At 41.6% G+C, this 14,700-nt stretch overlaps 1 protein-coding gene across 1 annotated transcript; it reads right to left on the bottom strand.

The window, feature by feature from the left end:
• Positions 1–235: 235 nt before the first annotated feature.
• Positions 236–10,291, bottom strand: anapc5 (anaphase promoting complex subunit 5). Its single transcript, XM_046348615.1, has 16 exons — positions 9,729–10,291; positions 9,561–9,640; positions 9,348–9,457; positions 8,966–9,212; positions 8,327–8,495; positions 7,994–8,184; positions 7,813–7,894; positions 7,571–7,663; positions 3,474–3,655; positions 3,099–3,234; positions 2,822–2,896; positions 2,511–2,632; positions 1,442–1,549; positions 1,204–1,351; positions 811–973; positions 236–675 (listed from the first exon to the last, which is right to left on the bottom strand). Exons 1-16 carry the CDS (start codon positions 9,927–9,929, stop codon positions 464–466), a joined length of 2,319 nt encoding a protein of 772 aa, XP_046204571.1. The 5' UTR covers positions 9,930–10,291; the 3' UTR covers positions 236–463.
• Positions 10,292–14,700: the final 4,409 nt, after the last annotated feature.

Consider the following 14,700-nt stretch of genomic DNA (forward strand, 5'->3'; position numbering starts at 1 on the left):
GCCTCTGGATCCTGCGCAGTTATCCATCACGTCCGAGAGGGAAACACCTACGTTTGTTGGAACTGCTTTTACTGCAAATAAACATTCAAATTGTAGGGAGGCCCAACCAGGCTGCATTCTTTCACCAACAGCTGTGCTTGACATTAGTGGTAGTCAAGACAAACATTTTCAGGTGGAACAAATTAGTGATTTTCTTGTTTTCCATTTTGCCAAACAAAGCACAACAAACATGAGAAAAGATTATAGAGACTTGAAGTCGGATCTTTATATTGTAGATAGACGATACAAGCTTGCAATGTAAATTGGGAGTGCCCTAAACCAGTGGTTTCTCTACTCTTTAACACACAAGCAATGTTGCAATTTGAACCAAAAGATAGGATAGAATGCGAAGTCCATGACAATGACAGAGTACACCAGTATATGTTGCGGTCTGTGTCGGAGAAGGCAGGGTGGTGATGATTGTTCAGAGTCGCATGGCGACAGCTGCCCCCGGCGCCTGCAGCTCCTGGTCCAGGAGGCGGAACAGCATGGCACATTTGTTGCGCTCGGGGGTTTGTCCCAGGGTGTGGTGCAGCCGGGCCTGCAGGTAGTGGACATCACGGAGACGCTCCTTACAGTCCAGCATGGAGAAGTAGGCTGCAGCCTCTCCCAGCGATTGCACAGCCAGGCCTAAAGCTGGAGGGAGACAACAGGGAGGAAGACTCTGATCGACTCCTGTCTGTGTACTTACATGACAAAGTAATTCTATCCACAAACATGTACATTTGAGGTAGTGAGTGATATTAAGTTTGTGTTGGGGATGTGTGCTACCTGCATGCCTCTGGCCATTGGACCGGGTCCCAGCCATGGCCATCTGACAGCGGGCTGCCAGGAGCAGAGCTCTGCCCTTATCCATGACCGCTCCGTGGGCCAGGATGGGCTCCATCGCCTCATGAAGGACACCCAGAGCTTGCTCCGGCACTCCCAGCATTAACTGGACAGGGGGAAGGAGAACACAAACTATTGGGAGTTTTTAAATATAACCCAGTATGAATTTCCTTGTTTTGCCTAAATGTGGGAGTTTGCTTGGCATACAATATGCAGTTCTGTCTAAGTTAAGGGGTTTGAAGATGTGTGTTAATATGTGTAGGGGTTTGAGAGTATACGATGGTGTGTTTGCCATAACAGGGTTACATATTGCATGTGCGCGTCTGTTGTGCTGACCTGAGTGAAAGCCAGGTGAAGGATGGTCTCAGAGGCCAGGGCCTGTAGGTGGTGCTGTCTGGCCAGGGCCAGGGCCTGCAGCAGGAGAGGAAGGGCTGTGGCAAAACCTGACGACTCCCAATGCAACTCAGCTGTGACCAGCATCACCCTGCACAAGGCATACCAATATGTCTAAAACACATATCTGATAAACAACCCTTACCCCAAAAATATGGAGTCTGTTTCATTTAGAACCTACCTGATGATCATCTCTGTGTATTTGGTCTTCTCGCAGTACAGCTGCAGCCTCTGCAGGATGCTGTATGCTTCAGTGGTCCGGTTCAAGGCCTTCAGCACTTGAGCTTTCCTGTTAACACGACAGATATACACATGGGTCGTTCCACGAAAAGAATGCGGTTTGCGTCCATTTAATATTTTAAGTAGAAATTGTGCACCAATATTGCATTTTAAAAACCTGTTCATTTCATAGAAGTGCCCTTTAATATAGACCACCTTCAATAAATCTGTCCCTTCGTCAACACCATGTCACTTCTAGGAAGATTTCAACCCACACACCCCCAAAATGTATACTAGCTTCCTCATCATTGTAAAACCCTGGTTATTTTGTTACTTGGACAAAGTTATTTCTGAAGGTGATTAATGTGATTAGTGATTCATTTACGTCTGTCACTCATTTTAAGGTCAACCCTGTTACATTAATTGAACTCAAATATTAATCTGGTGAAACTATTCCATTTTAAAAGATTTGGTTTCAAAAGAAAAATGTAACATTAATAGTTAAATCATAGTGTAAAAAAGCAGGTGATCCGGCTCTACACTTTTTGGCAATTTTCTGGTGTTCTGTGGTGGAAAACTGAGCGTGTCGAGAATAACATGTCAACCCTGTTACCCATAGATAGACAGGGTTGAAACGTTTTAGCAATGTCACATTTTTTTGTGGAGCTTACATTCAGTTGCCCCTCCCTGAGGTACATAACAAGCTTTCATTGTGCCTGTCACAAGAGGATTTGTGACTGATTTAATATGAAATCATCAACCCTGTTACAGTCAACCCTGTTCCTTTTTCTGCCACTTAGTATAGTCTTATTTATTTGCATCTCTTGAGATGGGGAAAAGTGTGTTTCATCAAGTTGACCATGTGCTCTTTATGACAATGTTCAAATTAGGTGAAATCAAAACGTTTTTTGGGGACCAAGTTACACTTCTCAAAAGCCACTGAATTCGTGGAAAGCCCCACATACAGATAGCTACAGCACTGGAAGACTGTGTAAAGGTGTTCTATGTTCTGAGTCATGACCCTTCCTTACCTATAAAGACCCTCCGTTTTGTTCAAGGCAGCAATGGCTGTGACATGGGGCTCTGCCAAGTGGTATTTCCCATCATTCATAGCTCTGTCAAACTGGATCTTGAGGTCACAGAGCATCCACAGCTGGGTGACAGAACACAAAACATTAGAATGAACAGCCCACTTCATACCAGCCATGTCAGTGTCATCACATTTGAAAAGAAGACAATGGTGTTTCTGTGTACCGCAGCAATAGGAAAGTGCTAAACATGGGGATTGAGGCCAAGTCTAAAGTTGATGGACAGAGAAGAGCAGGAGTTCAGAATGGCTCACCTTGGCATGTTGGGTGTGAGGTGGGAACTGCTCCTTCAGATGCTTCAGGACCTCGGACACAGCCCCATACAGGCCCTGGAGAGAGGGAGACAGGAACATGTAACTGGTGCAGGCCTCACCCACAGCCTACACAAGTGCACATCTCCTGAGCTTTAATTTGGATCCCATCAATGGTTATGAAACGGCCCTGAGTGACTAAATGAGCACGGAGGGAGACGTGACAAAGGGACTGAAGCCAAAGAGAAAGAGGTGGGATGAGGTGTACCAACTACAGTACCTGTTCAGCATGAAGCTCAGCCAGGTGGCAGAGGGCCACAGCAAAGGCCTCTGTGTTGTTCTGCTGGACCCCAAAGTTAACCTGCTCCAGGCTATTCATGTTCAGGAGGAGCTGGGCCTGCTGCTGAGCCATGGTGCTGGAAGAACACATAAGTTCAACAGGACATGAATGTTGGAGACATGCACAGTGAATGTGTGTTGGATTAATTCAATTAGTCAAGACTGGATATCAATAATTGACATTCACTCTTTTTTTCTTACCAATCGAGTAAAAAACAGGTTTCATACTGAAAGATAAACTTACTGGCTAGGATTGTTTATGTTCAGTGTGGATTCTGATTGTCAGAGAGGATCAGGATGTGTGAAGGAGACCCACCTCTTGCCATACATCCTCCATATGGATGTTGTCTGAGCCAGGCTGATGTCTATGAGCTCTGACAGGCTGTGCTTCCAGTGCAGGATGTCTGTGTCCTTCAGAGCGTCCATCAGCTCATGGGCTGTCTTGCCCTGGACCGCCCCCTGCTGGACCAGGGACTGAATGCCAAGAGACACCAGGTACTGAGAAGGAGAGAGAGAGGGTGAAGGTAATTTGAGGCTTAGTAAACACCTGGCTCTACTGAACTCCCATAGCCTGACCTCTCAGTTTCAAACCTCAGGGCAGACCCATCGTTGCCAGTATTGACTCTTGAGCCACTCTCCACATTTGTTGATTCTTTCATTAAGCCTATTGTGGAAAAACTCCCAGCATTTGTCAAAGATTCTACAGATGTAATTAATAAGATATCAGAACAGTCTAATCTCCCTGACATCATATTGGCTACATTTGATCGGGAGAGGCTCTACACAAATATCGCATGGAAAAGCCCCAGATGCACTGGGATATTACAGGACCTTGAAGGAGAACCTAATCTATGGATTTTCACATGACTGGGCAGTGGTGCAGCCATGAGTGGTCCATGGAGGGCATAGGCCAACCCACTTGGCAGCCAGGCCCATCCACTGGGGAGCCAAGTCCAGCCAATCAGAATATATTTTTCCCCACAAACTGACTTTATTAGACACAGAAATTCCCAAGATGATCCCATAGATGAAGAAGCGGATGTGGAGGTCCTGTGCTGGTGTGGTTATATGTGGTCTGCGGTTGGACATACAGCCAAATTCTCAACTACATCAGATGCAGCTTATGGTAGAGAAGTGAACATTCAATTATCTGGCAACAGCTCAGGTGGACATTCCTGCAGTCAGCATGCCAATGGCACGCTCCTGCAAAACTTGACACATCTGTGGCATTGTGTTGTGTGACAAAACTGCACATTTTAAAGTGGCCTTTATTGTCCCCAGCACAAGGTGCACCTGTGTAATGACCATGCTGTTTAATCAGCTTATCGATATGCCACACCTGTCAGGTGGACAAATTATATAGGCTAAGGAGAAATGCTCACTAACAGCAAAGTATCCATATTTGTGCACAGAATCTGAGAGAAATACGTTTTTGTGTGCGTATGGAACATTCCTGAGATTTCCTATTTCAGTACAAAAGCTGAAGAACATACACACATGCAGGTACTTTCTGCAGGTGCTGGAGATGTAGGCAAAGTCTTGGAAAATAAAAAGGCAAAACACTGCTGCTCATGCTCCTAGGTGATTTTATGTCCAACGACAACAATGTCTGATGAAGACCTAAGGGTCGAAACGTTATTATAAATTGTTTTTTGAAAAGTATCTAGGAGCACGAGCAGCATTTTCCTATCGGTTTTATTTCAGAAACATGGGACCAACACTTCACAAATTGCATTTATTTTTATTCAGTGTAAATTCCCACCCAAAGCCTTTATGATTAAAAACAGTGATCAAGAACCCCCCACACCTTTTTCATCTACAAACGAGGCCCCGATCTTCGCAGTAGAATGGTCCAAGACAGCCTCTACACAGGTTCTAAACAAACCCCCCTTACTCCCCTGAGAGATGGAAATTACACCTGTAGTTATGGTGCTCAGTGCAACACCAAAAAAAGAACTGTGTTCCGACACCCTACGTCTGGACAAATATGTAGTGTTAAAGGGCCGATCACATGCAATACAAAATATGTGATTTCTATCCTACACTGTGTTTGCGATAACATGTACATGGTCAAGACATCCAGAAGCTTGAAACAGAGCTCTTTTTGTTCACTTATTCTATAAGACGCAAGGATGAAAATGACCCCATTGCTTTTCACTTTATCCAATGAGTCTTCTCAATGCCCTGGAATTGTAGAGGTGTGTCACCAGGAGGAGATAATGACAGTTAACTCTGCTGGAGAGAACTCCTCTGGATTCATACTTTAGGCGCCGTTATGACACAATGAGGATTTTGATAGGAGTGTCATGTTGTAATTCTTGTCATCATCTGAGCTTCACACACACACACACACACACACACACACACACACAACCCCTTTACTGGTATGAGGGTGTCCTGTATTCAAGATGGCTCTCGTGGCCCAATACTTACCCAACAGATTACCTTAAATGTTATCTACTTGTTTTCTAGATTTCTTCTGGTTCTACATATGTACAGTGCATTTGGAAAGTAATCAGACAACTTCCCTTTTCCCACATTTTGTGTGGTTACAGCCGTATTCAAAAATGTACTATTTTTTTTATTTTTTTTAATCGACACAACACCCCACAATGACAAAGCGAAAACAGGTTAGAATTGTTTCCCAATTTATAAAAAATATATTTATATTTAAATACCTTATTTACATTAGTATTCAGACCCTTTGCTATGAGCTCCTGTTTCCATTGATCATCCTTGAGATTTCTACAACTTGATTGGATGCCACGTGGTAAATTTAATTGGATACGATTTGGAAAGGCACACACCTGTCTATATAAGGTCCCACAGTTGTTAGTGCATGTCAGAGCAAAAACCAAGCCATGAGGTTGAAGGACAGGATTGTGTCGAGGCACAGATCTGGAGGAAAGTACAAAAACATTCCTGCAGCACTGAAGGTCACTGAAGTTTGGAATCACCAAGACTCTTCCTAGAGCTGGCCGCCCGGCCAAACTGACCAATCGGGGGAGAAGGGCCTTGGTCAGGGAGGTGACCAAGAACTCAATGGTCACTGACAGAGCTCCAGAGTCCCTCTGTGGGATGGGAGAAACTTCCAGAAAGACAACAGTCTCTGCAGCACTCCACCAATAAGGCCTTTATGGTAGAGTGGCCAGACAGAAGCAGTCACTCAGTAAAAGGCACATGTCAAACTCCAAGCAGGCTGTAAAAAGGCAACTAAAGGACTCAGACCATGAGAAACAAGATTCTTTGGTCTGATGAAACCAAGATTAAACTCTTTGACCTGAATGCCAAGCGTCACGTCTGGAGGAATCCTGGCACCATTCCTACGGTGAAGCATGGTGGTGGCAGTATCATGCTGTGGGGATATTTTTCAAAGGCAGGGACTGGAAGACTAGTCAGGATCGATGGAAAGAGGAACGGAGCAAAGTACAGAAAGATCCTTGATGAAAACCTGCTCCAGAGAGCTCAAGACCTCAGACTGGGTGAAGGTTCACCTTCCAACAGGAAAACGACCCTAACCACATAGCAGAGACAAAACAGTAGTGGCTTCGGGACAAGTCTCTGAATGTCCTTGAGTGACCCAGGCAGAGCCCGGCCTTAGCTGTGCAGCAACACTCACCATCCATCATGATAGAGCTTGAGAGGATCTGCTGAGAAGAGTGGGTAAAACTCCCAAATACAGGTGTGCCAAGCTTGTAGTGTCATACCCAAAAAGACTCTAGGCTGTAATTGTTGCCAAAGCACTGAGTAAAGGGTCTGAATTTAAATGTGATATTTCCATATTAAATGTTTTATAAATGTATAAAATATTTTGCCTTGTCATTATGGGGTATTGTGTGTAGATTGATCCATTTCAGAATAAGGCTGTAACATAGCAAAATGTGGAAAAAGTCAAGGGGTCTGAATACTTAGGCACTGTATATAGTGTTGTATACATTTTCCTTTTTTATTACGTTTTTTCAGATTTATTTCTCTGAGTGTATGGGTTCCTATTGCCAACACCACATTCCCGGTGTATGTTTTTGTTCTAGTAGAAATACACCTATAACCTTTTCTGTTCTATCCTGTATTTCTATCTGATATTATGACAACTTGTGGCCATTGTGAGTAGTTTAGGTGTTGTGGGTACCCACAGGTCTCTGCAATTACTTCTGGCTCGCTGTGTGGCCTTACCTGTCCCACTATTGTTTGTGGAGATCTGCTCTGATGAAGGTCAACTGACCAAAAGCTCAGCTATAATTTAAATAAATTAGCTTCTGGCTGGAAGTGTGCATAGAGATTCCTGTTTCGCCTCCAGCACCTTCACAAATCAGCTTTGGGTGTGCGGTAGATTCTGCCTATTATTTGAATCTATTGCATAAAACTGTACGAGAACCTGGAGTGTGCCAGTCTGCACGCTCATGCTATTCTTACCGGTAGACAGAAGTGGGCAGCCATTTTCACCGAGTCCTCAGTTAGCACAGAACTGTCAGATCCTTTCATCTGTTCAAGGGTATAAAGCCAACTCTGAAAGAGATACAAATACATTAGACGATTTCACAGATAACGTACTGGTGCTGAGAAAGTTGTACAAGGTATACACGGACCATCCTTGACTACCCATATTGTGTAAATACTCCATGTTGAGCATAGAACACGAAAGTAAAAGCTCCTACCAGGCAATGCTGCAGGCACACGTGATCGTTGGACTCCTGGGCGATGCGGATAGCTTCCTGTAGAGCCAGCTCAGCCTGTTGACTGATTTAAGAGATATATTGGTTCTTGTCAATTGAAAAATCACCTCTGGCATAGATAAACTGCAAATGACTATCCATATCTACGCCCACTACTACTCACTAGTGTCCAAAGCGACAATGCAGTGCTGCCAGGTTGAGGGCAGCGTAGCGGAGACTTCTCCCATAGCCTTCGTCCCCGTTGCTCTTTCCCTCGCTCCCTGACAGGATGAGGCGGTCAAAGTAATGTAACAGACTGTGGGTGGAGATGAAGATGTCCTGGACTCGCATACTGTTCAGGTAGCTCAGGTAATGCTGCAGACACAAAACAGCTGCCTCAAGCACAATCAGGTTGACCAAAAATCACACAAAGGCTCACTTTCTTTATGCTCCACACAAATTTCCTGCCAGGTTTGTTTGAGTGAGTCCATAATATTAACTGATAGTAGAGCCTCACCGCCTCAGCAAAGTCAGGGTTGAACTTGAGCATGTTGTTCAGCTCGTCCTGTAGGGCAGATGGCTTCAGGGCTTTGTTCTCGTCATTCTTTAGAAGGTACGCTTGTCTAGCAAGAAAGTACTCCGCTTGCTTCTGCGAGAGTGGGCCTCTGCTTGGGGCATCCTCATTTCTATAGAAAGAAAAGTAGCAAATAAGGAAAAAGAACAATATGCAAAGGATAAACTGATGACCATCACACTGATGAGAATGATTACTACATGCCCTGCCTGGTGTTCAACCTTCCCAAGGTCTCCCATGTCACCCCGCTCCTCCGCACACTCCACTAGCTTCAAGTCGAAGCTTGCATCCAATACAAGACCAAGGTACTTGCCTACAGAGCAGCAAGAGGAACTGCCCCTTCCTACCTTCAGGCTATGCTCAAACCCTACACCCCAACCAGAGTACTCCACTACAACCTCAAGTCTCTTGGATGTTCCACCTATATGGGGGTCAGCTCCCACTCAACCCAATCAAAGCACTTCTCTTCCTGGCACCCCAATGGTGAAACCAGCTTCCCCATGAAGCTAGAAAAGCAGAGTTTACACACTATTCCCTCTACTACCACCTCTTCTTTTACTTACACAAGTGAATTATACAAACCTTAGCTCAGACTCATGCAGCGGTGCAGTATCCAGCTCCTCCTTCTCCATCCTCTCCCCTACGTTGTCCTCTGTGCTGGTGAGGTCCATGTCAGAGTCGTCTACAGCCAGGGCAGGCAGCCGCACCTGGACATCACCAGCCTGGGAGTAGTGACTGTGGTAGTACTGCTGCAGGGCTTTGTACAGTTTGTACACCTGGCTGAAGGACAGCTTGTTATAGGCCAGGAGCATGTGTCTCATGAACAGGCCTGAGAAAACAAAGTCAAGGTCATGATGATAAAACCTCAAATCTGTCCAATTCATATAGCACCACTAACTAAACACAATGCTCCATTGATCCAACCTTTGGACTTCCAAATCAAATTATGCTTACTATTACTCACCAACAACACTAGTCTTATACGCCTCAGAATCAATAGCACTGAAAGGAGTGGGGAGGGTGGCAAAGAAATATTCCATGTCCTTCAGCTCTCCATCAGCCATTTCATGCAACCTGTTAAGAGAAAGTGTGTGTGATGAAAGAGCAGACAACATGCATCACTGACCTTCAACACTAGACATAGGCCACAGCAATTGGGTCAAGGACTCATCCATACCGGAGTTTCACAGCATATGCTGTTTGAGGGCAACATTCTTCCACAGTCTTCAGGAATTGGTCAAGAGTCAAGTCTGGACCCTGATAGACAGACAAACCTTTGATAAAGAAAAGCAAGCAACTGACAGTGGAAAGTAGAAGTTGTAAGGTAATCAATAGCTATTCCAACCTGTTGTAGAGGCAGGATGAGTTTGTTCAAGCGCCTTCTTTCCTGAAGAGCAATTGGTTTTGACGTGGTCATCTCGTACAGCAAGGCCAGCACAGAGATTTTATACGGAGTAACCCAATCTTTGATGCCAAACACATTGGCATGGACCACCCCATTGGTCATCATTGGGTTGAAATACAAACTTTCATGTACGCTCGCCATTGTTTGAATTGGAAAGTTAACTCGCTAGATAACTTGCAAAATATTATAAAACTACATTTCAACAGCGTTGTGTGAAGTCAAACAATCAAGAAAAACATGCAACGATTCGCAAACCATATTATCGAGCTAGCTAACGTTAGCTAAGCTGATATTCATTGCTAGCTAAACACGCTAGCTTGCTATCTAACTCCTTGAGTAGCTAACTATCTTATATTTTTGTGAGCAATTTTGTAGCCAGGATGCCTAATGTTATTTCAAGTCTGCCACATATGGCAATATTGCCAGTAGTATTTCGGTAATAAACTGCATGAATATTAGAACATGGTTTACCACCCCGTCGCTTTTGCTTCAAACTGCCCTCCTTCTGTCCCTACTTAATGACGTTCCTACATGGCCACGCCCCTAAATGTCACAACATAGAGTGCATTGCAGTCATCGATTTGTCCCAATCAGCACAATAAAAAGCTCACACAAATGTATTTTCGAATACATTATTTTAATATGATGGATATCGTCTTCTCCATAAATGTTAGGTTATAGTACCATCAGTTCCCTTCATGTAGGTCAGACCTACTTATTCAAGGGCATAATTTTTATATCGTAATTGTACATATCCCATGTTAAATATACCTCACACAATTTAGACTTTATTTATTTATTTTCATCATACTGGTATCCCGTGGGACTCAAACCCACAACCCTGACATTGCAAGCACCATGATCTACCAACTGAGACACACAGGACTCACCTCTTGACATGCATTTTTATTAACAAACAACAAACATCAACAACAACCAAAAGAGGAAAAGTCACACAAAAAAAGCATACATACAAACCTTTTATATTGCCAGGAATCCTAAACAAACCAATCATGTTCATTAATAATACTAGAGGTTTTAATTGCCTTTTAGTTTTTTTTTATAAAGTAGTGCCATATTGTCAGTGGTGTAAAATACTTAAGTAAAAACACTTTAAAGTACTACTTAAGTAGTTTTTGGGGGTATCTATAGTTTACTATTTATATTTTGGGAAACTTGTACTTCTACATTCCTAAATAAAATGATGTACTTTTTACTCCTTACATTTTCCCTGACACCCAAAAGTATTTGTTACATTTTGAATACTTAGCAAGACAGACAAATAGTCAAATTCACAAACATATCGAGAGAACATGCCTGGTTATCCCTACTGCCTCTGATCTGGTGACTCACTAAACACAAATGCTTGGTTTGTAAATGATATTTGAGTGTTTGAGTATGACTTTCACTTTTACTTGAGTCATTTTTTATGAAGGTATCTTTACTTTTACTCCAGTATGACAATTGGGTACTTTTTCCACCCCTGCATATTGTTAAAATTAATTTATAAAGTAAAAAAAGTTAGGTTTTAAATCAGACCATTTGCATTTTATGATCTGACATTTACTTGTTATTATTAGCTGTTGAATTAAATATACTACATCCTTATCAACATAATATTTTCTGAAATAAATCATTATAACAAAACCATTCAATTGTACATGTCCTACTATAAATACAGGAGGGGGGGAAACAAGTGAAAAATGGTCTCCTTCATTCTATAGAAATTACAAATATAATCCATTTTCAGTTTCAAATTTCCAAAACATTTCACGGGATAAATTATTTGTTAACATTTTAAATGAAACGTCCTTTTCCTTGTTACTGATACAATATTTTTAGGAATCGTCCATGCAGTATATCACCATAGATATTCAACCCAAAAAAATCTTACTGAGGGAAATGCAGTATCACAAACAATATTCTGTTTATTACTACATTTCAGTAGTGGAAAAGTACCCAAATGTCATACTTTACTAAAAGTAAAGACATCTTTAGAAATGTAGTCAGTGGTGTAAAGTACTTAAGTACAAATATTTTTTAAATACTACTTAAGTAGGTTTTATGGGTATCTGTAATTTACTATTTATATTTTTGAAATTTTTTACTACACTACACTCAATACATTTCCCCTGACACCCAAAAGTATGTGTTCCATTTTGAATGCTTAGCAGAACAGGAAACGATCCAATTCACACACTTATCAAGAGAACATCCCCGGTCATCCCTGCTGCCTCTGATCTGGAAGACAAACAAAACACACATGCATGATTTATAAATTATGTCTGAGTGTTGGAGTGTGCCCCTGGCTATCAATTAAAAAAATACTTAAGTATATTTAAAACCAAATACTTTTAGACTTTTACTCAAGTAGAATTTTACTGGATGACTTTCACTTTTACTTGAGTCACTGTCTATTATGGTATCTTTACTTTTACTCAAGTATGACAATTTGGTACATTTTTAACTCCTGTAGTTAAAGTAAAAGTTGTCAAGAATATCAATAGTAAAGTAAATTAAAGATACCCATAAAAAAATACTTAAAGAGGAGGAATGCTGCAGCAGCCTGCAAGGTGTGCTGCAGTATGACAACTTTTAAAGGAGCAACCCCCATTCTTTAGTACTTGAAAGTATTTTTACTTTAGTACTTTATACCACTGCTACATTTATACTTGAGGATGTTAATATTTTAAATTAATATATTATATATTATCATTCTTACATCAACCAAAGAGGAATTTAAAAAATAAAATAAAGCCCTCCTTTGGAATCGCATAAAAAACAATTGTATATTCTTTAAGGGATACTGGAATTCTACATGTATCAAGAAATTACCCTTATGAGAGTACATATGCATCCTCATTCAGTAACTGACCAAATAAAATGATTTTATTCTCAAACCACTTTAGAAAAAAGTGACTTATTTTCTTTGTTGTAGTATCTGTGAGGGGAAAAGTAAGTTTATATGCTAAAATTCAAGCTAAAAGTGCCTGCTCATGGAAATTGGCCAATGTTACACCAAAATAGAAATTCTAAACCACAAACTGAGAAAAACAGTAACTAAAAAACTTATGGAAGACATTATTAAAGTACAGTGCCTTCAGAAAGTATTCAGACACCTTGACTTTTTCCACATTTTGTTACGCTACAGCCTAATTCTAAAATGCATTAAATAGTTTCTCCCCTCATCAATCTACACACAGTACCCCATAAAGTCAAAGCAAAAATATGTTTTTAGACATTTTTGAAAATAACAAAATGGAAATATCACATTTACATAAATATTCAGACCCTTCACGCAATACTTTGTTGAAGCACCTTTGCCCACGATTACAGCATTGAGTCTTCTTGGGTGTGACGCTACAAACTTGGCACACCTGTATTTGGGGAGTTTTTCCCATTTTTCTCTGCAGATCCTCTCAAGCTCTGTCAGGTTGGATGGGGAGCTTTGCTGCACAACTATTGTCAGGTCTCTCCAGAGATGTTTGATCAGGTTGAAGTCCAGGCTTTGGCTGGGTCACTCAAGGACATTCAGAGACTTGTCCCGAAGCCACTTCTGCTGGTGGTGGATGACATGGATGCTGTTCCTTCTGGAAGGTTCTCCCATCTCCACAGAGAAACTCTAGAGCTCTGTCAGAGTGAACATTGGGTTCTTGGTCACCTCCCTGACCAAGGCCCTTCTCCACCGATTGCTCAGTTTGGCTGTGCGGCCAGCTCTAGGAAGAGTCTTGGTGGTTCCAAACTTCTTCCATTTAAGAATGATGGAGGCCACTGTGTCCTTGGGGACCTTCAATGCTGCATAAATGTTTTGCTACCTTTCCCCAGATCTGTGCCTCAACACATTCCTGTCTCGAACCTCAACGGACAATTCCTTCGACCTCATGTCTTGGTTTTTGCTCTGACATGCACTAACAACTGTGGGACCTTATATAGACCAGTGTGTGCCTTTCCAAATAATGTCCAATCAATTGAATTTACCACAGGTGGACTCCAATCAAGTTATAGAAACATGTCAAGAATGATTTTTGGAAACAGGATGCACCTGAGCTCAATTTTTGAGTCTCATAGCAAAGGCTCTGAATACTTGTGTAAATAAGGTATTTCTGTTTTTTTTTTAAAAATACATTTGCTTTGTCATTATAGGGCATATTGTGTGTAGATTGCTGAGGATGTTTTGTTTTTTATCCATTTTTGAATAAGGCTGTAACGTAAACAAAATGTGGAAAAGGTCAAGGGGTCTGAATACTTTCCGAAGCACTGTACTTCAGAATCCAATTTATTTAAAAAGTTTTATTTAGAGTATTGAAATCTAAAACCCTGTTCTTGGATATTATTGAGAATATATTTCCGTAGATAGTGAGGCTTCTTAGTCCTTCACAATTGTAGGGGGCAATTCAAGTGATAATGAGTCATTGTCACGTTCGTCATATGAGTGAGACCAAGGCGCAGTGGGAGTAGAGTTCCACATAATTTTAATAAATCTAAACTCTGAACAAAACAACAAACAACCAAATGAAACGTGACGCTACTGATGTGCACTAAGGCAAATATACATAGACAAGATCCCACACCAGAAAGTGGGAAAAAGTGCTGCCTAAATATGATCCCCAATCAGAGACAACGATAAACAGCTGTCTCTGATTGGGAACCATATCAGGCCAACATAGAAATACACAACATAGAATGCCTACCCCAAATCACACCCTGACCTAACCAAATAGAGAAATAAAACGGCTCTCTAAGGTCAGGGCGTGACAGTCATAAACCGACCTACCATACAATTAAATATATTCTAGTAACTAGAGGTTACATTTATTTTTTGTTTTCTCAATAATGGGGTTAAACTTCAAATTACTCCTTTGTTTTTCATCCTTGCATATAACAATACCAAGATAAGTAACCTTATCTTTAA

Source organism: Oncorhynchus gorbuscha, linkage group LG05 (genome assembly GCF_021184085.1).
Source record: "Oncorhynchus gorbuscha isolate QuinsamMale2020 ecotype Even-year linkage group LG05, OgorEven_v1.0, whole genome shotgun sequence".
NCBI lineage: Eukaryota > Metazoa > Chordata > Actinopteri > Salmoniformes > Salmonidae > Oncorhynchus > Oncorhynchus gorbuscha.